The sequence below is a fragment of the Oncorhynchus keta genome, chromosome 20 (genome assembly GCF_023373465.1).
Source record: "Oncorhynchus keta strain PuntledgeMale-10-30-2019 chromosome 20, Oket_V2, whole genome shotgun sequence".
Classification (NCBI taxonomy): domain Eukaryota; kingdom Metazoa; phylum Chordata; class Actinopteri; order Salmoniformes; family Salmonidae; genus Oncorhynchus; species Oncorhynchus keta.
In genome coordinates this window covers 4,338,648-4,362,050 of record NC_068440.1, presented here as the reverse complement: position 1 = coordinate 4,362,050, position 23,403 = coordinate 4,338,648, and the positions used below count along the sequence as shown (strand labels likewise).

The 23,403-nt window shown below is 40.9% G+C and overlaps 1 protein-coding gene and 1 long non-coding RNA gene across 2 annotated transcripts in view; one reads left to right on the top strand and one right to left on the bottom strand.

Moving 5' to 3' along the window:
- The window catches only part of LOC118399182 (sodium/hydrogen exchanger 3-like), a 45,121-nt gene extending 21,960 nt beyond the window's left edge, over positions 1-23,161 (top strand). The window contains exons 7-16 of the mRNA XM_035795048.2: positions 1,200-1,402; positions 1,548-1,637; positions 6,425-6,495; positions 6,649-6,778; positions 7,068-7,219; positions 14,928-15,048; positions 15,158-15,331; positions 15,431-15,485; positions 20,463-20,543; positions 20,686-23,161. Of these exons, the coding sequence (XP_035650941.1) occupies positions 1,200-1,402; positions 1,548-1,637; positions 6,425-6,495; positions 6,649-6,778; positions 7,068-7,219; positions 14,928-15,048; positions 15,158-15,331; positions 15,431-15,485; positions 20,463-20,543; positions 20,686-20,861 (1,253 nt within the window). The 3' untranslated portion in view covers positions 20,862-23,161. The remainder of the gene's footprint in view (positions 1-1,199; positions 1,403-1,547; positions 1,638-6,424; positions 6,496-6,648; positions 6,779-7,067; positions 7,220-14,927; positions 15,049-15,157; positions 15,332-15,430; positions 15,486-20,462; positions 20,544-20,685) is intronic.
- Positions 756-12,815, bottom strand: LOC118399183 (uncharacterized). Its single transcript, XR_004828781.2, has 3 exons — positions 12,451-12,815; positions 1,216-1,321; positions 756-990 (listed from the first exon to the last, which is right to left on the bottom strand). It is a non-coding gene; the product is annotated as an uncharacterized LOC118399183 (long non-coding RNA).
- Positions 23,162-23,403: the final 242 nt, after the last annotated feature.

Below are 23,403 nucleotides of genomic sequence, written 5' to 3'. Positions count from 1 at the left end.
TAACAAGTTTATCAACTTTCAAAGCAGAATTACTCAAATGTAGTGTATGATATACCATTTTGTAGCTCTGTATGTCTGCTTTTATCCAAAGTAAAAAAAAACACAATTTCAAATGTATCTACATTTGACCGAATCAAGGCGGTCGGTCACATATACACATGTGTGACGTAGTACACCATTTTTGAGGACCACTTTTGCTCGTATGCACTACTTTCAGAATTTCTGGCAAAAAAATATACAAAACTACCAGATAATCTCTTTAACATTGACAATATGGTCAGAGTAGCTACATTATCCATATTGATAAGGTTGTCATTGTCAAAAACGGATTTGTTGTCATCTTTTGGTTGAAAAGGTAAATGGTCAGTGGAGAAACGTCACAACTCGGGTAACATTTTCCCACTTGGAATTCCATTCATTTCCCACTGAGAGCTAGGAGTTTCCGCTAACTCCGATAGCATGTGAACGCGACATAACTCTGAGGTGTGAAGACATGCACCATCAAGACATTTTTTATTTATTTAATTAAGAACATATTCTATAATTTTATTTCACTTTGAAAATGTGAAGTAGGCTGTGTATCTGTAGGGGAAAAAATCTAATTGTATCCTTTTTTAATGCAGCAAAATGTGAAGACTACAAGGCACATTGATAGGAGAATTATGTTCTCCAGGTACATCACCCAATTTAATTATATTACTCTCAGTCTGCAAACCAGAATTTGTAGGATCCTGGTCGAATGAAACAGGCCCAGCTAAATGGTCAAAAAGTTTTATTCACGGAACGTTTTGAAGTCAAGAATACAAATCAATTCATTTTATACTGACTTCTCACACCCACACATACACACAAACATACACACACATACGCACACACATGTCCTGCTACGCACACATTCTGCGTCTCTTCCCAGCTGACAGAGATAGTGACTTTGTCCTTGAGACGTTCTCTCCCAAATCTCTAGTCAGGTCGGCATCAAGCTTAGACAGTCTGTGTTTAAAATACCATAAAGGCATATTGTTTTACCCTAATTCTGACTAGGACTACACATTTATTGATTATGATTTTATACATTCTAATCAATTTCATATAATTATATGTTTCAGGGCGGAATACTCTAATCATTCAATTAACAGACAATCCTCACCTATCACACATGTAACAGAAACACTGCTTTTCTCTGTGTGTTTATATCACAGGGGTCTTTTTTCTCACCTGGATTCTCAACCAATACCGACTGGTTCCCTTGGAGTTTATTGATCAGGTAGTGATGGGCTATGGTGGCCTACGAGGGGCAGTAGCCTATGGCCTTGTGGTCTCACTGGATGAGAAAAAGTACAAGGAGAAGAACATGATGATCAGCACCACCCTCCTAGTGGTGTACTTCACTGTCATGCTGCAGGTAAAATAGCTCATTTAAATGTCAAACTTCAGTCCATAAATATTTCACTATTTGTTGTTTTCTTTCAGTGTAATATGTCTTCACTTGAACAGACTGGTATATTCTAATTTGTCGCCGGTTTACTATATTTTCTTATTTGTTGCAGGGAATAACTATGAAACCACTGGTCAACTGGCTAAAAGTGAAGAGAGCAGCAGTGACAGAATGCACACTAGCTGAAAAAATACAGAATAGGGTAACTATTTAGTCAGAAGTCTTTGTTGTTCATCAACCCAAAAGAATCGGACAACAAACCTTACATCTCTCTAATAAATACCCAAAGTAAAGTGTTTACTTTTTGTAAACTGTACTACACCACCTTTTTATACACAAGGGGAGGTCCTCGGGACGAGTCAATCACAGGTCTGTCAAATGAACGACAAGGTATATTAAGAAGAGAACACACAAATAAATTAGTAGCAGAGCATGATTCATGCAGACTTTAAAGCACATTCGTGATGAAATACTCTGTGAGCTAGTACAGTCGTGATGAAAAAACTCTTTGTGAGAGAGCACACATGGTATAATAACACACTTGTGGTAATTGGCAAGTGAATGCACACTGCTTTTGAATTAAATAGCTCCCTCTTAAGAACAGCCAGCCTAGAAGGTCTCTAGGGAAGTGGTGACACAACATACAAACAAACATTTATATGACAAAGAAAATTGTACTAATTTGCCCACTAAGGCAACCCCAAATCATTTGCATGGATACCAGATCATTTGCCATGGCAGACTACACAGAAAAACCTCAAATCTACCGGGACACAAACTAACTCAGCAGTAAGAATAGCGCGCGATCCAAAAACTCTGAAAAATAAAAACATATTTATAACCCTGGCTCATTTACAAAATAGCAGTATCAAACATTTTATATTTTAGTAGCCCTTTCCTGCAGTCAAATGACCTAGTCGCCTCATGGGTGGAATGTGATTTAATATTTTTCATAATTTCATTAATAAAACTTTTTGTAATATTGCAGTCTTTTGTGATGTATATTATCAAGTTTAATATTGGGATGTAAACTCAAAATTGAAAACATTTCAACTTTTTTTAATGAGTTCCGAGAGTTATCTGTTATCCAACAATTATTGTTATTATTATTAACCCAAATTATATAAAGCCCCTTAGATATTCTGTTTTTTAAATTTACAGTAGTGATGGACACCTGAAGGCATTTTGTTTTTCACAAGCGTAGCAGGCTGTGAATTCTGCAAACAACGTTTCCAGGATGGGCTATTAGCAGAACAATAGACTCTTCAACCTTTATAAAAGGACAGTCTAATAGCTCGTCTACTGTAGGCGAGAGAAAAAAAATCCCCCCAATTTACAATGTATTAAGTACTCTGTTTAACATCCCTAACCCCAAACCTCATGCAACCGCAAAATGTCGGATCAAGCATATATACTGTACAGTATTTATGCTTTTGTTAATAAAATAATGATAAAAATACTCTTTCAAAATGTAGATGTTTATTTCAACTATCAGCAGGACAATAGGGAATAAATAGCACTGAATGACAGAGCATGGGGACTGGTCTTGATAAAACAATCAGATTTTTATTTGGAACTGTTAGGATTATTTTGCTCTTCACTTGCAGTCACTTAGTAGCTTGGGCCTACTCCCGACCGGTCACGTTGTACAGCATCATATTTTCCAAACTGAAACCCTTAATTAAATCGCTTTAGCCGTGATGGTAAAATGAATCAAGGCTCACTTTATTATTTAGTTTCATAACTAAAATGCTTGACTGTATTTAATGACATGGAAGACGTGTATGCTGTGTGACATGCACAAATTCATGAGCGATTGATTGATGTACTGTATATTTAAGTAGGCCCTTATGCCAATAAGTAAGTTACGCTAAAACAGCTACACTAACAAATCGCATTGTAATTCTCTTGGAATAGAAATATGTTGTACAGGGCCATATTTTCCTGAAACCCTTAGGCCTATTCTTGGAATATAAAAAACATAATATTCATCAAATGAATTAAGCTTAATTTCTAAAAATCTATCCCGTATAGTCTGTTCTATTCAAGGCTCCTTTTTATTTATGTATTTTTTTTAACAATTTACCCCATTTTTCTCCCCAATTGGTAGTTAGTCTTATCTCATCGCTGCAACTCCTGTATGGACTCGGGAGAGGTGAAGGTCGAGAGCAATGTGTCCTCCGAAACAAGACCCAACCAAGCCGCACTGCTTCTTGACACAATGCCCGCTTAACCCGGAAGCCAGCCACACCAATGTGTAGGAAGAAACACATTGGAGAAGAAACAACCGGTGACCATGTTAATGTGCATGCTCCCGGCCCGCCACAGGAGTCGCTAGAGCACGATTGGACAAGCCCTCCCCTAACCCGGACGACGCTGGGCCAATTGATCGGTGCCCCATGGGTCTCCCGGTTGTGGCCGGCTGCGACAGAGCCTGGACTCGAACCAGGATCTCTAATGGCACAGCTAGCAACTGCTATGCAGTGCCTTAGACCAAAGATGCCCTCTTGTGGGCAAACTAGCACTAACTACTATTAATGGCAACAATAGCTGACTCTTACACCTGAAGTCGGAAGTTTACATACACAGTCATTAAAACTAGTTTTTCAACCACTCCACAAATTATTGTAAACAAACTATAGTTTTGGCAAGTCAGTTAGGACATCTACTTTGTGCATGACACAAGTCATTTTTTCAACAATTGTTTACAGACAGATTATTTCACTTATAATTCACTATATCACAGTTCCAGTGGGTCAGAAGTTTACGTACACTTGTGTTGACTGTGCCTTTAAACAGCTTGGAAAATTCCAGAAAATTATGTCATGGCTTTAGAGAGATTCCGATAGGCTAATTGACATAATTTGAGTCAGTTGGAGGTGTACATGTGGATGTATTTCAAGGCCTACCTTCAAACTCAGTGCCTCTGCTTGACATCATGGGAAAATCAAGAGAAGGTAACAACACGTCTGCCACACTGACCGTCAACACGGGGACCCCTCAGGTGTGTGTGCTTAGTCCCTCAGAAATTTGGTTTAGACCTCCCAAAGTCTGGTTCATCCTCGGGAGCAATTTCCAAATGCCTGATGGTACCACATTCATCTGTACAAACAATAGTATGCAAGTATAAACACCATGGGACCACGCAGCCGTCATACCGCTCAGGAAGGAGATGAGTTCTGTCTCCAAGAGATGAACATACTTTTGTGCGAAAAGTGCAAATAAATCCCAGAACAATAGCAAAGGGCCTTGTGAAGATGCTGGAGGAAACAGGTGCAAAAGTATCTATATCCACAGTAAAACGAGTCCTATATCGACATAACCTGAAAGGCTGCTCAGCAAGGAAGAAGCCACTGCTCCAAAACCACCATAAAAAAGCTAGACTACAGTTTGCAACTGCACATGGGGACAAAGATCCGACTTTTTGGAGAAATGTACTCTGGTCTGATGAAACAAAAAAATAACTGTTTGGTCATAATCATGTTTGGAGGAAAATGGGGGAGGCTTACAAGCCGAAGAACACCATCCCAACAGTGAAGCATGGGGGTGGCAGCATCATGTTGTGGGGGTGCTTTGCTGTAGGAGGGACTGGTGCACTTCACAAAATAGATGGCATCATGAGGTAGGAAAATTATGTGGATATATTGAAGCAACATCTCAAGACATCAGTCAGGAAGTTAAAGCTTGGTCACAAATGGGTCTTCCAAATGGATAATGACCCCAAGCATACCTCCAAAGTTGTGGCAAAATGGCTTAAGGACAACCAAGTCGAGGTATTGGAGTGGCCATCACAAAGTTCTGACCTCAATCCCACCGAAAATGTGTGGGCAGAACTGAAAAAGCATGTGCGAGCAAGGAGGCCTATAATCCTGACTCAGTTACACCAGCTCTGTCAGGAGGAATGGGCCAAAATTCACCAAACTTATTGTGGGAATCTTGTGGAAGGCTACCCGAAACGTTTGACCCAAGTTAAATAATTTAAAGGCAATGCTACCAAATACTAATTGAGTGTGTGTAAACATCTGACCCACTGGGAATGTGATGAAAGGAATAAAAGCTGAAATAAATCATTCTCTCTACTATTATTCTGACATTTCACATTCTTAAAATAAAGTGGTGATCCTAACTGACCTAAGACAGGTTACTTGGATTAAATGTCAAGAATTGTGAAAAACTGAGTTTAAATGTAGTGTATGTAAACATCCGACTTCAACTGTAAATGCGAATTTTGCGGCAGCACGCAGGTATGGCACAACTTTTAAAGGAAGAACCACTGTTTATACATACACACATCAAATAAGCTTCATCACATGTACAAGACCCATATTAACGGTTAACTCAGTAGTTGGACGAGCGAAAATATCCCTTTTTGACTAAATGTATTCAAAATGTATAGTCTGTTGCTATCCTTGTGAGGCAATCTAGGTGTGCATTGGTTCATTGTTGAAAATGTTGTTTTATATGAAAAAGTGCTGACAAAAAATGTAACTTTTTGCACACACTGCTTCAGAAGTGGATACTATGGGTCTGTTTCAAGGCTCCAAAAATGGGTAACACCTGATCTTAGATCATTTACCAACACAGTAGTTGTGTTTTGTGAGTCCACCAGATCAGAGGCAGTAGGGATGACAACGTGTTATATTGATAGGTGCCATAATTGTGTCCTGCTTGAGCATTCTAAATGCAACGAGTACTTTTGTGTGTCAGGGAAAATGTCAAGAGTAAAAAGTACATTATTTTCTTTAGGAATGTAGCGGAGTAAAAGTGTTCAAATATATAAATAGTAAAGTAAAGTATAGATACCCAACAAAAACTACTTAAGTACAGTGGGGTATGGGAGATTAAGGGTGTTTATCAAGGGCTGAGTGTTGCTAAACCCCTCTTTTGTAAAACATCAACCAGTTCATCTAACAGTGTTGAAAATTGTCAACCTAAATATAACCTTGACAAAATAAATCCATGGATCACCATTCCTTTTGATTTTTTCAGACCTTTGACCACATTCTTGTCGCCATAGAGGATATTTCTGGACAAATAGGACATAACTACATGAGGGACAAGTATGTGGACACTTAACATCATATTATCAATTTCAATACGTTATTATCATATTATGACTATTATTTGAATGTATTTATTACATAACATACCTTCAAAGATTACATTTAACACTAAATTGTTTTGTTTTTACTCTCTTCTCGTATCCTTCTAAGGTGGAATAACTTTGAGGAGAGGTGGTTGTACTGGCTCTTGATGACGCCCTCTGCCAAGAAGTCTTGTGACCACATATTCAACATCTTCCACAGACTCAACCTCAAGGATGCCATGAGCTATGTGAAAGAGGTAAGAGTGACTTACAAGGTTGGAGAAATCCCTGACAACTACTACTGTAATTACGACGTTACACAATAGATTAACCAGCAGGATCACTGATTTACATTAACAATACAAAAAATATACTCTTTTTGTTTATTTTTTATGGCAGATGTTACAGCAGGTGCAGAAAAAATGCTTGAGTTACGAAAACTGTTAAGAGCTAATAACACAAGCATTTCACTGCTACCATCTGCTAATCTGTGTACGTGACCAATAAACTTTGATTTGATGAAGTATTTTTATCCCATCATCATAGGGTGAACGCAGAGGCTCATTGGCGTTCATTCGGAAAGAAACCAAGGTTGATGTGGATTTCTGTAAGAAGTTTGGTGCCAACTTCTCAGAGATGATGCCTTACATCATGACAGAACATATGGGATCGGATCATGTTCCAGTCTCCTCCCTCTTGTAAGCAACATTGTCTGACAGTCCGCATCTCAATGGCAAACTATTCCATAGGGCTCAGATCAAAAGTAATGCACTATAGGGAACAGGGTGCCATTTGGGACGCAGACTTCTGCATGCATCACTAACATAGGAAGGCGGAAATGTTTATGGTATCTCAGATTGTTCTGGCAGTTCTCACTTAGAAACTTCATTGAGGGGGAAGGACATCTGACATGGTAAACAAAAACAGGTTTAGGTTGAAGTAACCTTGGACAGCCCTGGGGCAAAGTACAGGCACGAATGGTGAAACTGACATTGCGTGCAGCTTACTTACCCATTTTCCACGTTTAAGTCAATCCCTCCTCAGAGCAACTTGCTGGAGAGTGGTTTCTCTTGTCGTATTGTTTCAATACGGAAGGTAGACGTCTGTATTAGTCTAGCAAGAGTGCAATACAGAACTGAGCATATGATCTGTCACAGCGGCATCAACTTAGGAAAACACAAGCATGGTATGTTCCAATGGTCCCATAGTCAACATCCCATATTTGGCACCAATGTAGCGAACGGCGGGACAGGGAGGTCAAGCCGGATAGCTGGGGTGGGAAACAAACACCCTACGCAAGGTGCCCAATGATGTCTATAGTTATAGCTAGCCGAATAGGTGAAAAGTGCCTGATGTGTCTAACAGTCTGGGAGCCAGTCTGCTTGGTGAAGAGAGCAAACGCACCCTTGCAGTTGCGAGTCGTCAGTGTAGTAAAATCCCTATATTAGGATGGAAATGATGTTGCAGGACAGTTTTATGGAAAACTAGTTACCAACCCGAGGAGATTCTATATGAGCCTAGTGGATCCTTGATTGAACCTTTTAGGATGTGCTCCACACCCACATGAAAAAGACTATAGTATTCACTGTAGTGTTTTTGCTGACTTTACTGTAGTTTTTCCTGTAGTGTTGCGTACATGACTGTAGTATTTAAAGTCTACTATAGTATAAATACTCTAGTAAAAGATTTTTTTTAAAAAATACTATAGCAATGAGTAATGATTTTGCAGACTGTAGTATACTACATAATTTACTGTTGTGTTTTTGTGGACATTACTGTAGTATTTACTATAGTGTTTTAAAAAATATATATATTTTACATAGCAGTGGGGGCTTTCTCCTTGAGGAAAACTACTGGATTGAACTGTTCTTTCCATAACCTGTAGGGAACACAATATATGGTCTATACTTGGCATGTTGGTTTCTCACTTAGGAGTGGCACAAATTGGGATATGGAGAGGGAAATGGGCAAGGTAAATGCAAATAAATACTGTAGCATATACTATAGTAATTACTGCAGTGTTTTGCAGACTATAGTATTTTTGCAAACATTACTGTAGAATCTACAGTGCATGAGGAAAATATTAAGACCCCTCAACTTTTTCCACATTTTGTTGCATTACAGCCTTACACTAAAATTGATCAAATAATTCCCCCCCTCTCAATCCACACACAATACCCAATTATGACAACGCTTCAAGATTGTTTTGATCACGCGAACTAGGATATGTTCCAGGTAGCCTCGGAGATTGACATTTATGTATACACGGACACAGTGACTGAGCTCATCAGGAAGTGTATAGGCGATGTTGTTCCCAATGTGACTATTAAAATCTACCTAAACCAGAAACCGTGGATAGATGGCAGAATTCCCGCTAAACTAAAAGCGCAAACCATGGCAAGGTGTCTGGGAATATGGCCGAATACAAACAGTGTAGTTATTCTGTCCGTAAGGCAATCAAACAGTCAAAACGTTTGTACGGAGACAAAGTGGAGTCGCAATTCAACGGCTCAGACACAAGACATATGTGGCAGTGTCGGCAGACAATCATGGATTGCGGACACCGACGTCTTTGCCCAGATAGCAACCCTAGCCGCGTCCTCAGAGCATGCGTAGACCAGCTGGCTAGAGTGTTTACGGCCATATTCAATCTCTCCCTAGCCCAGTCTGCTGTCTCCACTTGCTTCAATATGTCCACCTTTGTTCCTGTACCCAAGAAAGCAGGTAACTGAACTAAATGACTATTGCCCCGTAGCACTCCTGTCATCATGAAGTAATTTGAGAGGCTAGTTAAAAGGATCATATCACCTCCACCTTACCTGCCACCCTAGACCGCCCCAATAGATCCACAGACGATGCAATCGCCATTGCACGGCACACTGCCCCATTCCATCTGGACAAGAGGAATACCTATATGAGAATGCTGTTCATTGACTATAGCTCAGCCTTCAACACCATAGTACCCTCCAATCTCATCATTAAGCTTGGGGGCCCTGGGTCTGAACCCCGCCCTGTGCAACTGGGTCCTGGACTTCCTGATGGGCTGCCCTGGTGGTGAAAGTAGGAAACAACACCTCCACTTCACTGATCCTTAACACAGGGGCCCCACAAGGGTGCGTGCTCATCCCCCTCCTGTACTCCCTGTTCACCCATGACTGCGTGGCCACACACACGTCTCCAACTCAATCAACAAGTTTGCGACGACACAACCATAGTAGGCTGGATTACCAACAATGGCGAGACAGCCTACAGGGAGGAGGTGAGGGTCTTGGCGGAGTGGTGCCACGAAAATAACATCACCCTCAACGTCAACAAAACAAAGGAGCTGATCGTGGACTTCAGGAAAAAGCAGAGGGCGCATGCCCCTATCCACATTGACGGGACCGCAGTGTAGGTCGAAAGCTTCAAGTTCCTCGGTGTACGCGTCACTGATTATCTGAAATGGTCCACCCACACAGACAGTGTGGTGAAGAAAGCTTGAATAGCGAAAATTTTGCCCCTAAGACCATCACAAAGTTTTACAGATGAACAATTGAGATTATCCTTTCAGGCTGTGTCCCCGCCTGGTACAGCAACTGCCCAGCCCGCAACAGTAGGGCTCTGCAGAGAGTGGTAGGTCCCTCCAGGACACCTACAGCACCCGATGACACAGGAAGGCCAAAAAGATAATTAAGGACAAGGTCACTACAGGTGCATCAAAGCTGGGACCGAGAGACTGAAAAACAGCTTCTATCTCAAGGTCATCAGAGTGTTACATAGACATCCCTAGCCATCTACCACCCGGTTACTCAACCTTTCACCTTAGAAGCTGCTGCCCTATATACATAGACATGGAATCACTGGTCACATTAATAATGTTTACATACGGCTTTACTCATTTCATATGGGTATATACAGTATTTTAGTCAATGCAACTCCGACATTGCTCATCCAATAAATAAATAAATTATATTATATATATATATATACACACACACACACACACACTGCTCAAACAAATAAAGGGAACACTTAAACAGCACAATGTAACTCCAAGTCAATCACACTTCTGTGAAATCAAACTGTCCACTTAGGAAGCAAGCCCTGCAAAATGACCTCCAGCAGGCCACAAATGTGCATGTGTCTGCTCAAACGTTCAGAAACCGACTCCATGAGGGTGGTATGAGGGCCCGACACCACAGGTGGGGGTTGTGCTTACAGCCCAACACCGTGCAGGACGTTTGGCATTTGCCAGAGAACACCAAGATTGGCAAATTCGCCACTGGCGCCCTGTGCTCTTCACAGATGAAAGCAGATTCACACTGAGCACATGTGACAGATGTGACAGTCTGGAGACGCCGTGCAGAATGTTCTGCTGCCTGCAACATCATCCAGCATGACCGGTTTGGCGGTGGGTCAGTCATGGTGTGGGGTGGCATTTCTTTGGGGGGCCGCACAGCCCTCCATGTGCTCGCCAGAGGTAGCCTGACTGCCATTAGGTACCGAGATGAGATCCTCAGACCCCTTGTGGGACCATATGCTGGTGCGGTTGGCCCTGGGTTCCTCCTAATGCAAGACAATGCTAGACCTCATGTGGCTGGAGTGTGTCAGCAGTTCCTGCAAGAGGAAGGCATTGATGCTATGGACTGGCCCGCCCGTTCCCTAGACCTGAATCCAATTGAGCATATCTGGGACATCATGTCTCACTCCATGCTTTAGTCCAGGTCTGGGAGGAGATCCCTCAGGAGACCATCCGCCACCTCATCAGGAGCATGCCCAGGTGTTGTAGGGAGGTCATACAGGCACGTGGAGGCCACACACACTACTGAGCCTCATTTTGACTTGTTTTAAGGACATTACATCAAAGTTGGATCAGCCTGTAGTGTGGTTTCCACTTTAATTTTGAGTGTGACTCCAAATCCAGACCTCCATGGGTTGATACATTTGATTTCCATTGATCATTTGTGTGATTTTGTTGTCAGCACATTCAACTATGTAAAGAAAAAAGTATTTAATAAGAATATTTCATTCATTCAGATCTAGGATGTGTTATTTTAGTGTTCCCTTTATTCTTTTGAGCAGTGTATATATACACACACACACACACATACACACTTCTTTTCTTCAGGGCATCAGCTTTAATATTTATATTTCTTAATTCCATTATTTTACTTTTAGATGTGTGTATGTTTGTGACTTGTTAGATATTACTGCACTGTTGGAGCTTGGAACACAAGCATTTCGCTACACCTGCATTTAACATCTAAATATGTGTATGTGACCAATAACATTTGAGCTCAGGTATTTCCCGTTGCCATGGATCATCCTTGAGATGTTTCTAGAACTTGGAGTCCACCTGTGGTATGTTCAATTGATTGGACATGATTTGGAAAGGCAGACACCTGTCTATATAAGGTCCCAAACCAAGCTCAAAAGCATTTTCTGTAGAGCTCGAGGCACAGATCTGGGGAACGGTACCAAAAAAATGTCTGCAGCATTGAAGTTCCCCAAGAACATATTGGCCTCCATCATTCTTAAATGAAAAGACCCACAAACACTCTTCCTAGAGCAGGCCACCTGGCCAAACTGGACAATCGGGGGAGAAGGCCGATAGGCTGATAGGAGAAGCTTTGATGTAGACTACAGGTGTGGGATGAACAAAAGAGGGAAAGGACGACTCCTGCTGGGAGATTGCTGTGGGTGGTCCCCCTCTTCCTTTGTTCTCTGGCCACTGAATAGAGGTCCTTGTGTATTCTCATTGTGGTTTATGTCTGGAGTGGATGTGTTAATTCGAATCTCCTCTACACTAACAACCCGGCTTCCAAACGACTTCTCCCAAAGACAGCGTAGAAGACAGCACTGCAACACAAACCATTGTTTTACATGGCTGTGTTTTACTTTAGCAAGCAGTAAAACATTTTACAGAACAAGAAACAAAAATGTAGCTTACCAAACGTAAGGTGAACTGCCACAACAAAAGCCCACGGGTAGTGATGGGATGATTGAGCTCTGGCACTCCAATGCAATTTTCAAATCACTACTGATTTGACACAACGTGCCAATGCTTGTATCAAAGTAACAATACCACGTGAAGACGTTTGACACCTCAGATGTCACATTACCATCTGACAGGTGTTGAATGAGTAACTGAGCGCACCGACCTCTGCTGAAACCTCTTTGTTTTAATCTAGATATTATTTTACCTGCTTAGTAGGTGGAAAGAACTCAGGGTGTAGAACCACGCGGCAGAGGAATCTATCTTGAAATCGTAGCACACTAGTATCGAATCTTATTTTTTATTTATTTCTCAAACATTGATTGTAAATTAAACAGCTCTAGTAGTTGTTATTGGTAATTATCAAATGATTGATCCAACATTTTTTTAATATTTAAAAGTGACTTAAAAGTTTAATTCAAACCCAAAGCAAAGTTGATAAGGTCATGTGACCTTTTCAACGTACAAAGCTTTACTTGATCCCTCAGTGCATCCTGCCGTGACTTCCCAAAAATGTACCTCTGCTGGACACGTCATGTGTTGTGATAGACAGTCTAGATATTCTCCCCTACATTTTACCTGACAGGTGGGTCAGCCTGTAGAGCAGGCATCTTGTGGAGACACAGGATAAAATCTGTGTATTTATATATATTTTTTTAAATATATATTCTTTGAAACACTGGCTACATTGAATTTCTAACTTTTAATTGACGAGTTTAATAACATCCTAAATCATGCAATGGAGACACCGTATTTTGTAAATTTACATATACATTTTTTACTTTGTTGCTCATTTAACAGCATCGATGGTATAGTCGCAGATAGTTTCAAAGTAACGTTACCAGGTGATCAATGACGTCTGAAGTTTTGTTTGATCACATGCTTTTTTAAACCGGATTTTTCAAAATGCGAGATGCGAGCACCGATGTTGCCAGTGCTTTCTTCGATGCCAAGTTGCTTTCAAACCCCGACCTCTACTGGACACATTTACCAATTTAGTTAGATTGTTTATCATCACTGTCCACGGGTATGGACAAGGATTGTGCCTCCTCCCTTGTCAGCCGTGGCAGAACCACAAGCTCTCTAGTCAAGAGTTCTGTCTCTCTAATTTATTCTCAAATCTCACCTCGTTTTACACCAGCCACTAGGTGCCTGCCACTGTCTACAATTTACACCTGGCCTATCAGAGGACAAGGTGGAGGAATTACAACATTGCTTACCTACCTGAGTATTGCTTACCTACCTGTACTTACACCTGTCGAATCAATTCAGATTTCCACAAATGAATGACACTACAACAAATGACACTACAACGTTTTTGACTTTGTACAATATGCAGGTCAGGGCTCGGTTTCCCATTAGCAATGGAATTTAGGCTTATGAGTGTTTTTAAAGTGTTTTAAAGAAGCGTCTTTCCTACAACGGCCGATGATATAACATACATGAACCAAAACACCACGCAGAGAAAACCTTCGTTAAATTGTGTCGTTGAGGCATGTGTCAATACTGAAAGGATCGAAAGGAAGGCAGTGCTGCGCTCCGATCAGCTTTATCCAGTCAAATCATAGAAAGATCCATCAGCTCCGAGAAAGATATAATCTATGGTTGCAATTATTGAGGTGGCTTATTCTAATGCTTACACTAATATAATGCACTAAATTAAGACTTGGCACATAATTGTGCATGGAATATATTGAGGCTAAAATTATAAACCTATTTTAGCAAAAAAAAAATAGAACTCAGTTGAATGAACAATTTATTTCAATATTGAATTACAGAGCCCTATGTAGCCTATACTGTAGGCTATTTATCTTTTAATGAATTCATCTCGGTTTTCATTTGAAGAGTATTTTCATCCTTCACTTGTTTGTAACAATTGCAACAACATTGGCAACTTTGTATTTGTAGTCAACTTCGTTGTGAAGTTATTGCCGTCACAGAGAGACAGATAAACTTATTGATTCAATAGCGGAGATCTTCTGTGTATAAAGTGGCGTGGTATGGAAACAGCACATTTAACAGCGCACTAAATTGTTCCACGAGTGGTCTGAGGCAGTCAGTAAATAACAAGCATTTAAATGTTTTGGTAATTTAGCAGATGCTCTTATCCAGAGCGATGTACAGGAGCAATTAGGGTTAAGTGCCTTGCTCAAGGGCACATCGACCGATTTTTCACCCAGTTGGCTTGGGGTTTCGAAACAGCGACCTTTCGGTTACTGGCCCAATACTCTTAACCACTAGGCTACCTGCCAAGTGCAACATTAGTAACGATGGTTTAGGAAAACAGCTCAGAGATTTAATGGTGCTCCTACGAGGGTTCTAACGATGAACTTAGCCTTAAGATGCTTTTGGGAAACCGTGCTCAAATAGGTTTTGCCCTCCAGTGGCCAGCAAATTGCCAACAGTGAACTTTTATGTTTCTTCCCTTCTAGATGGGACAGTATGCCCTCTGTCTGCCTGGACATGCATGAGCAGGACCTGAAGATGAGGGAGTCAGAGGACTTTAATGCACACCATCTACTGCAGCAGCACTTGTACAGAGGCAAGAAACAGGTATTGCTTTAGTCGAAGACAATTAGACCCCCCAAAAACATTTTTTTCTCAGGGGCGCTAAAAAGCAATCTGTTTTTTACCCTCTTCCTCTCATTCCTTTACCTAACAGCACAGACACAGGTGCAGTCGGAAGCACCTCGAAGTCAACAAGGACAAGAATGAGGTGCAAGAGATCTTCCAGAGAACCATGAGGAGCCGTCTAGAGTCCTTCAAGGCAGCCAAAATAGGTGTCACTCCACCCAAGAAAATAACCAATCATCTGAAGAAAGACCAGCCACAAAAGGTCAGGGATGAACACACTTATTCTCCTTCCCCCTTGTCTTCATAACCTCTTGGAGACAATGTGATAATATGTACAGTATGTTGTGTATTTCATTTTTAGATGCCACATGGAAAATCCACGGATAACAGTAAAAGCCATGCTTATGGGGATGAAGGTACTACTCTGCTTTTTTCCTTTTCACTTCTCTTTTGCATTATATAAGAAGCTTGGGGGAAGGGGTGTTCTTGAATTATGGTGGTGTGTTTTCCTAGATTTTCTTGGGGTACCTATTCAAAATCAACTACAGTGCCCTCAGAAAGTATTCATAGCCCTTAACTTGTTCCACATTTTGTTTTATTACTGCCAAGTGTCTTCACTGACATTTTAAACCTCTCCCTGACCGAGTCTGTAATATCTACATGTTTCAAGCAGACCACCATAGTCCCTGTGCCCAAGAAAGTGAAGGTGACCGGCCTAAATGACAAACGTCCATAGCACTCACATCGGTAGCCATGAAGTGCTTTGAAAGGCTGGTCATGGCTCACACCATCATCATCCCGGAAACACTAGACCCGCTCCAATTCACATACCGCCCCAAAAGATCCACAGATGATGCAATTTCAATCGCACTCCACACTGCCCTTTCCCACCTGGACAAAATAATCACCTATGTTCATTGACGATAGCTCAGCATTCAACACCATAGTACTCACTAAACTAAGGACCCTGGGACAAAACACCCTCCTCTGTAACTGGATCCTGGATTCCTGACAACAACACATCTGACTCACTGATCCTCAACACTGTGGCCTGTCAGGGGTGCATGCTTAGTCCCCTCCTGTACTCCCAGTTCACCCACAACTGGGTGGCCAAGCAGTCCCTGGACAACAATTTCTCCATCAACGTGAGCAAGACAAAGAAGCTGATCGTGGACTAGAGGAAAAGGAGGGCTGAGCTCCCATTCACATCAACAGGGCTCTAGTGGATCAGGTTGAGAGCTTCAAGTTCAAATCACCAACAAACTATCATGGTCCAAACACACCAAGACAGTCGTAAAGAGGGCACAACAACACCTTTTCCCCCTCAAGAGACTGAAAAGCGTTGGCATGGGTCCTCAGATCCTCAACAAGTTATACAGCTACACCGGTAGAGAGAAACCTGAACGGTTGCATCACCGCCTGGAATGGCAACTGCTTGGTATCCGTCCGTAAGGCGCTAGAGAGGGTAGTGCGTGAGGCCCAGTACATCAAGAGAGGGTAGTGCGTGAGGCCCAGTACCTCACTGGGGTCAAGCTTCCTGCCATACAGGACCTACAGTTGAAGTCGGATGTTTACATACACCTTAGTCAAGTACATTTTAAACTCAGTTTTAAACAATTCCTGACATTTAATACTAGTAAACATTCCCTGTCTTATGTCATTTAGGATCACCACTTTATTTTAAGAATGTGAAATAGTCAGAATAATAGTAGAGAGAATGATTTATTTCAGGTTTTATATCTTTCATCACATTCCCAGTAGGTCAGAAGTTTACATACACTCAATTAGTATTTGGTAGAATTGCCTTTAAATTGTTTAACTTGGGTCAAACATTTCAGGTAGCCTTCCACAAGCTTCCCACAATAAATTGGGTGAGTTTTTGGCCCATTCCTCTAGACAGAGATGGTGTAACTGAGTCAGGTTTGTAGGCCTCCTTATTTGCGCACACCTTTTGAAGGTAGGTCTTGACAAATATCCACAGGTACACCTCCAATTGACTCAAATGATGTCAATTAGCCTATCAGAAGCTTCTACAGCCATGACATCATTTTATGGAATTTTCCAAGCTGTTTAAAGGCACAGTCAACTTAGTGTATGTAATATTGACCAACTGGAATTGTGACACAGTAAAATATAAATGAAATAATCTGTCTGTAAACAATTGTTGGAAAAATTCCTTGTGTCATGCACAAAGTAGATGTCCTAACCGACTTGCCAAAACGATAGTTTGTTAACAAGACATTTGTGGAGTGGTTGAAAAACTAGTTTTAAATAACATCCAAACTAGTGTATGTAAACTTTCGACTTCAACTGTATGTATTAGCAAGCGGTACCCAAGCGCCAAGTCTACAGTCATGGCAAAAAGTTTTGAGAATGACACAAATATTAATTTTCACAGTCTGCTGCTTCAGTATCTTTAGATATTTCTGTCAGATGTTACTATGGAATACTGTTTAATTACAAGCATTTCAAAAGTGTCAAAGGCTTTTATTGACAGTTACATGAAGTTGATGTAGAGTCAATATTTGTAGTGTTGACCCGTCTTTTTCAAGACCTCTGCAATCTGCCCTGGCATGCTGTCAATTAACTTCTGGGCCACATCCTGACTGATGGCAGCCCATTCTTCCATAATCAGTGCTTGGAGTTTGTCAGAATTTGTAGGGTTTCAATGGGATTAAGGTCTGGGGAGTTTCCTGGCCATGGACCCAAAATATTGATGTTTTGTTCCCCGAGCCACGGTTGACAGAGGAAGAACAATGATTCCGAGCACCACCCTCCCTTTGAAGATTTCAGTCTGTTATTTGAACTCAATCAGCATGCCAGAGTGATCTCCAGCCTTGTCCTCGTCAACACTCACACCTGTGTTAACGAGATAATCACTGACATGTTAGCTGGTCCTTTTGTGGCAGGGCTGAAATGCAGTGGAAATGTTTTTGGGAATTCAGTTCATTTTCATGGCAAAGAGGGACTTTGCAATTAATTGCAATTCATCTGATCACTCTTCATAACATTCTGGAGTATATGCAAATTGCCATCATACAATCTGAGGCAGCAGACCTTGTGAAAATTAATATTTGTGTCATTCTCAACTTTTGGCCATGACTGTAGGTCCAAAAGGCTCCTTAACAGCTTCTACCCCCAAGCCATAAGACTACTGAATAATTAATCAAATGGCCACCCGGACTATTTACATTGACACCCCCCACCCGATCTTATTTTTACACTACTGTTACTCGCTGTTTATTATCTATGCATGGTCACTTTACCCCTACCTACATGTAGAGATTACCTCGACTAACCTGTACCCCCCCGCACGTTGACTTGGTACCATACACCATGTATAGAACCTTGTTTTTTTTTAAACTGTGTAATGCTTTAATATTTAATCATGTCTTCCCCTCCAAATTCATATTCATTATATAAATAGGCCTCTTTAATTTTGTCTGGCTTGCCTTTTCAAATAAAATTGAATATTTTTTTGCTAATATAATTTTAAAAAACAAACACTTTCTATTCAGGACAATAAGTTAATTGCTTTGCCATATTTTTTGCAGTATTACTTTAGTTCCTTGTTGCAAACATTATGCATGTTTTGGATTCATTTTATTCCGTACAGTCTTCCTCCTTTGTTGATCTATCACAGCCATTAGACTCTAACTGTTTTAAAGTCACAATTGGCCTCATGGTGAAATCCCAGAGTGGTTTCCTTCCTCTATGCCAACTGAGTTAGGAAGGACGCCTGTATCTTTGTAGTGACTGGGTGTATTGATGCACAATCCAAAGTGTAATTAATAACTTCACCATGCTCAGTGACATTCAGGCTTCATTTTTACCCATCTACCAATCGGTGTCCTTCTTCGTGAGGCATTGGAAAACCTCCCTGCTCTTTGTGGTTGTACCTATTTGAAATTCAGTGTTCAACTGAGGGACCTTAAAGATAATTGTATGTGTAGGGTACAGAGATGAGGTAGTCATTCAACAATCAGGTTAAACACTATTATTGCTCACAGAGTGATGAGTACATGCAACATATGTGACTTGTTAAGCAAATGTTTTACTCCTGAACTTATTTAGGCTTGCCATAACAACGGGGTTGAATACTTATTGACTCAAGACATTTAAGCTTTTCATTTAATTTGTAAAAAAATTGAAAATCATAATTCCACTTTGACATGAGTTATTGTGTTTAACAAAATGTGGAAAACATCCAGGGGTGTGAATACTTTCTGAAGACACTAATATGGCAGCTTAATGACTTTATTTACTACCATTATGATAACATTGTGCCACCAGAGAGTTGTAACACCAACGACACATTTTTGTTAATTGAGGGTTTTCTTTAATGGAGGCCATGATTTACTAAAGCGCAATTATTAATTTTGCTCATAATGTAATTTCCCTTATTTTAAATTGAGTAACACCAATGACACTTTATATTTGTAGTATTGCTTCCTTCCCTCTCCTTGCCTCGAACCAGGGACTCTTTGCACACATCGACATCAGTCACAGATTTAAATGCTACTAGCACACACCAGTTAAACTCACCCGGGTCACGGCACCAATATAATAGTATTGCTACCGTCCCTCTTATTTGCCCCAACCTGGGCTTGAACCAGGGATCATCTGCAAACATAGACAGCAGTCCCCCACAAAGCATCGTTACCTATCGCTCCACAAAAGCCACGGCCCTTGCAGAAAAAAGGGAAACAGCTATTTGAAGGTCTCAAAGCGAGTGGTCAACAATTGAAATGCCTCTAGCGTGCACTGTTATCTAGCTAACCATTTTACACCGGTTAAATTTAGACACAAAATGATCAATGCAATTCTCAATTTTCTAACATACTAAATGGGTATGATTAGCTAGTACTTTTCGTTTCAATATAAACCCCTCCTAAGTTTAACTGGAGGGAATGCTCATGGTCCTTCTGTCTTTGGAGTCATTTCCAAGGCAGTAACACCGACAACTTACTGACACATACAGTATCATATTTGTAAAAAAATCTATTTTAATAGCCTTTGTTTTTATTGACCTATACAATGTATTCAATAATTTTGTTTACTTAGCATTCAAGATAGATCTCTAAATCCCCAAAACATGTCACTACAACTGCAGCCAATTTGCTTACCCTAAGTACTTCTAACATAAAATAGTGTTTTATTATTGATGAACAGTTAAATATAAACAAGTGTATGATGTAACCATATATTCATAATTTTAAACTTCTATGGTTGCAAGGGCGAGGGACGCAAATGCCACCACAATCCAAGACCTACCAGGGGGGGAAAAAAACGAGGCTGATTACATTTGCTTTCTGCCATTCAGGTTTAGATACCTCTGCATAAATAAACATAACTTAAGTGTTTTCTGGTTGGCTGTTTCTCTCTGCCTTCAGATTTGGAGTTTTCTGAGGGAGACAGTACCTCTAGTTGCGAGGCTGCTGACGGTTCATTCCCCATGAGAGCCTGTAGAGGTGGTAAGTCTTAACATCAACTCAAAACTACTGAAGTAAACCAAGTTAAACATGTCAGTCAGACCCAAACACTTCAGTCACTAAACAACAATAAGCTCACCTCTTAGAGATCTTTCAATTCATTGAAATCTCTTTCCTGGTCTAGATGGAATCCTGAACCCAGCCTTCAATGCAGAGATTGACCCCATGCCACCAATGCAGCAGATTCCACCATTGGCTGAAACCGAGGTGGACAGCAGCGCCGTGGTCCCTTCTCAGAGGGCTCAGCTGAGACTGCCCTGGACACCTAGAGTTAGAAGTTCATCTAGGGGTCATGATTGAGGCTGTACCAAATGATTGATGTATTAGAATAATTGATTATGCTTGTTGTATTAATAGAAGGGGAGGGTTTATAAGACTCCTCCCTCTTTACATTTATAGGGTCCTAGAGTAGATTATCAATAACCCACTCCTTCCTGCTATATACACCATTTCTTACTGTGTTTAATTGTAGGTTAGGTTTTTCAAAGGAATAGGGACAGTACTGTATGCAACTTCATCGTAACACAGGGAGATAATCATGAGACCAACATCAAATAAGAATGATTGGACATGTGACCTCGCAGTCCAAATCCATGGTCAATACTGACTCGGTTTACCTGACAAAACCAATCCTCTAAACAACCCAGGCTTTGACTCCCATGGCTTAGATCCCATGTTGCCTGACAGTAAAAGTTAAACCACACTCATCATGACACCAAACAAGCACGCTTATGCATGTATTCACTGTCCTTTTTGTGACCACCTCACCCCTCAAAGAACCTACATTTTATATTTTAGATATTGCAATTTTATCAAAAGAAAGTCTTAATTGCTTTGTTTTCTTTCTATTTTTGAGAGACTTGTATCAGCCTGTTTAACTTTGCATTAACTGACGAGTGTGAAGTAACACAAGCGTTGACAGTAACGTACCTTTCTCCTGGGAAACGACCCAGGACTTTTATTCAGGGAAAGAAACAGAATGTGCAAAGGCGCTGAGTAACAATTAAACCATAACAAAATCTAGCTCGTCTTTGAGCTTTTCTACACGGGTCTTCCGGTCCCTCTCTGCAACCGGACAGCTAAGCTGTTTACCTGCATATCCAACAAAAGTAAAGTCCGGTAGGTTCCTGTCCAGTTGGGTTCGATGTTCATCCCAGGATTGGAGGACCCTGCATGTCAGCTCTTGCTGCTCTAGACCAGCAAAAAAAATCCGGCCAAAGCCAGGGTAAAAAAGCCAACACCGACAATAATTCGATTAAGGTGTGTGTAATTAGGCTCTTACCCTTCCGGGCCATCCTCTTTCCTGGCCAACAAATGTAGACAACAAGCAGGAATATACAGGCCTTCACACACCATCACATAATTGAAGCAGAATATTTATCAGGAGAGACATATTCACAGATGGTGAAGGCTGCAAAACGAATTCACTTACGATGGTGTCATAGCACAATGGTGAATCTTTCTATAGCTAGAGAGTGAAAAGTATAATTTTTCTATACGTTGTCTAGTACTGTCTTTTTGCTAGCTAGGGCCATCTACTTTAAGTGCTGCCTGCCTCCGAGTAGCCTACTACTTGGTGTGAACTGCTGGCAAGGCAATTTGTGAGGCATTTCAATTGTTGATCACTCACTTTGAGACCTTCACATTGTTTCCCATGGCTTTTGTGGAGCGATGGGTAATGATGCTTTGTGGGTGAATGCTGTCTGTTTGCAGATGGTCCCTGGTTCAAGCCCCGGTTGGGGCAAGGAGAAGCAATATACAGTGGGGCAAAAAAGTATTTAGTCAGCCACCAATTGTGCAAGTTCTCCCATTTAAAAAGATGAGGCCTGTACCTACTCGTCTGTCTACACCCATTCAGCATCATTCACACCCTTTTAAGCTTTAGCCTCATCCATCTCTAAGGATTCACATTTGAGGCTATGTCCTAAACAACCAAAGCTTTCAATACTAAAAGCTGGTTTATACTACGGGTGTGCTCTGGCTGTTCGTAAACTCAGAGCTTTGTCAGATTGGCCATTCGTAAATTCAAAGCATTTCGCTCTCAGAAGGCACACTGGACACTCTGGCCGAAAAGGAGGGTTAATCCGAGTGTTCTGACTTAACAACAGCAGTCAAGCACCCTAGCTGGCCAGAGTTGTTTTGGTCACTAGATGCCCCCATTGTGCTTTTTGACCCTTTTGTTTTCCCTTGTTCCCAGTTATTATTTGCACCTGTGCCTCGTTTCCCTTGATTGTATTTAAACCCTTAGTTTTCCTCAGTTCTTTGCTCTGTGTTTGAATGTTAGCACCCAGCCCCAGTGATGCTGTGAACATTTGTTGCTCCAGTTGGACTCTCTTGTGGAACTCTGTTTTTGTTCTTGTTTATTTCTTTTTGAGTACATTTACATTACATTTAAGTCATTTAGCAGACGCTCTTATCCAGAGCGACTTACAAATTGGAGTATTTGAGGCTTTTTTCTGCTGTACCTACCACCTTGTGGATTTACCTTTTTGACTTGGAGGATTACCTTTGTTCTCTTGGAATTACTTTTGACGTTTGTGGAGTTGTATTTTTGCCTGAAGAACTTTCCATTTTACTTTATTAAAACACCCTCTCAAGTATTGCTGTGTCTGCCTCATCTTCTGGGTTCTGCCGACTATTCGTGGCTAAGTGACTGTTTCTCACACCGGAGACCCGGGTTCGTAACCGGGTCCTGATAGCTGTCCATCAATGATTCTTAAACAAATTTACTGAACTTGAGCATTTTGGACAAGAACAATGGATATGTTGCCCTAAAAGTTGTGCAAAGTTGGTAGAATCTTATTAAAAATGCTTCATAGTTGTAATGGCTACCAATGGTGCT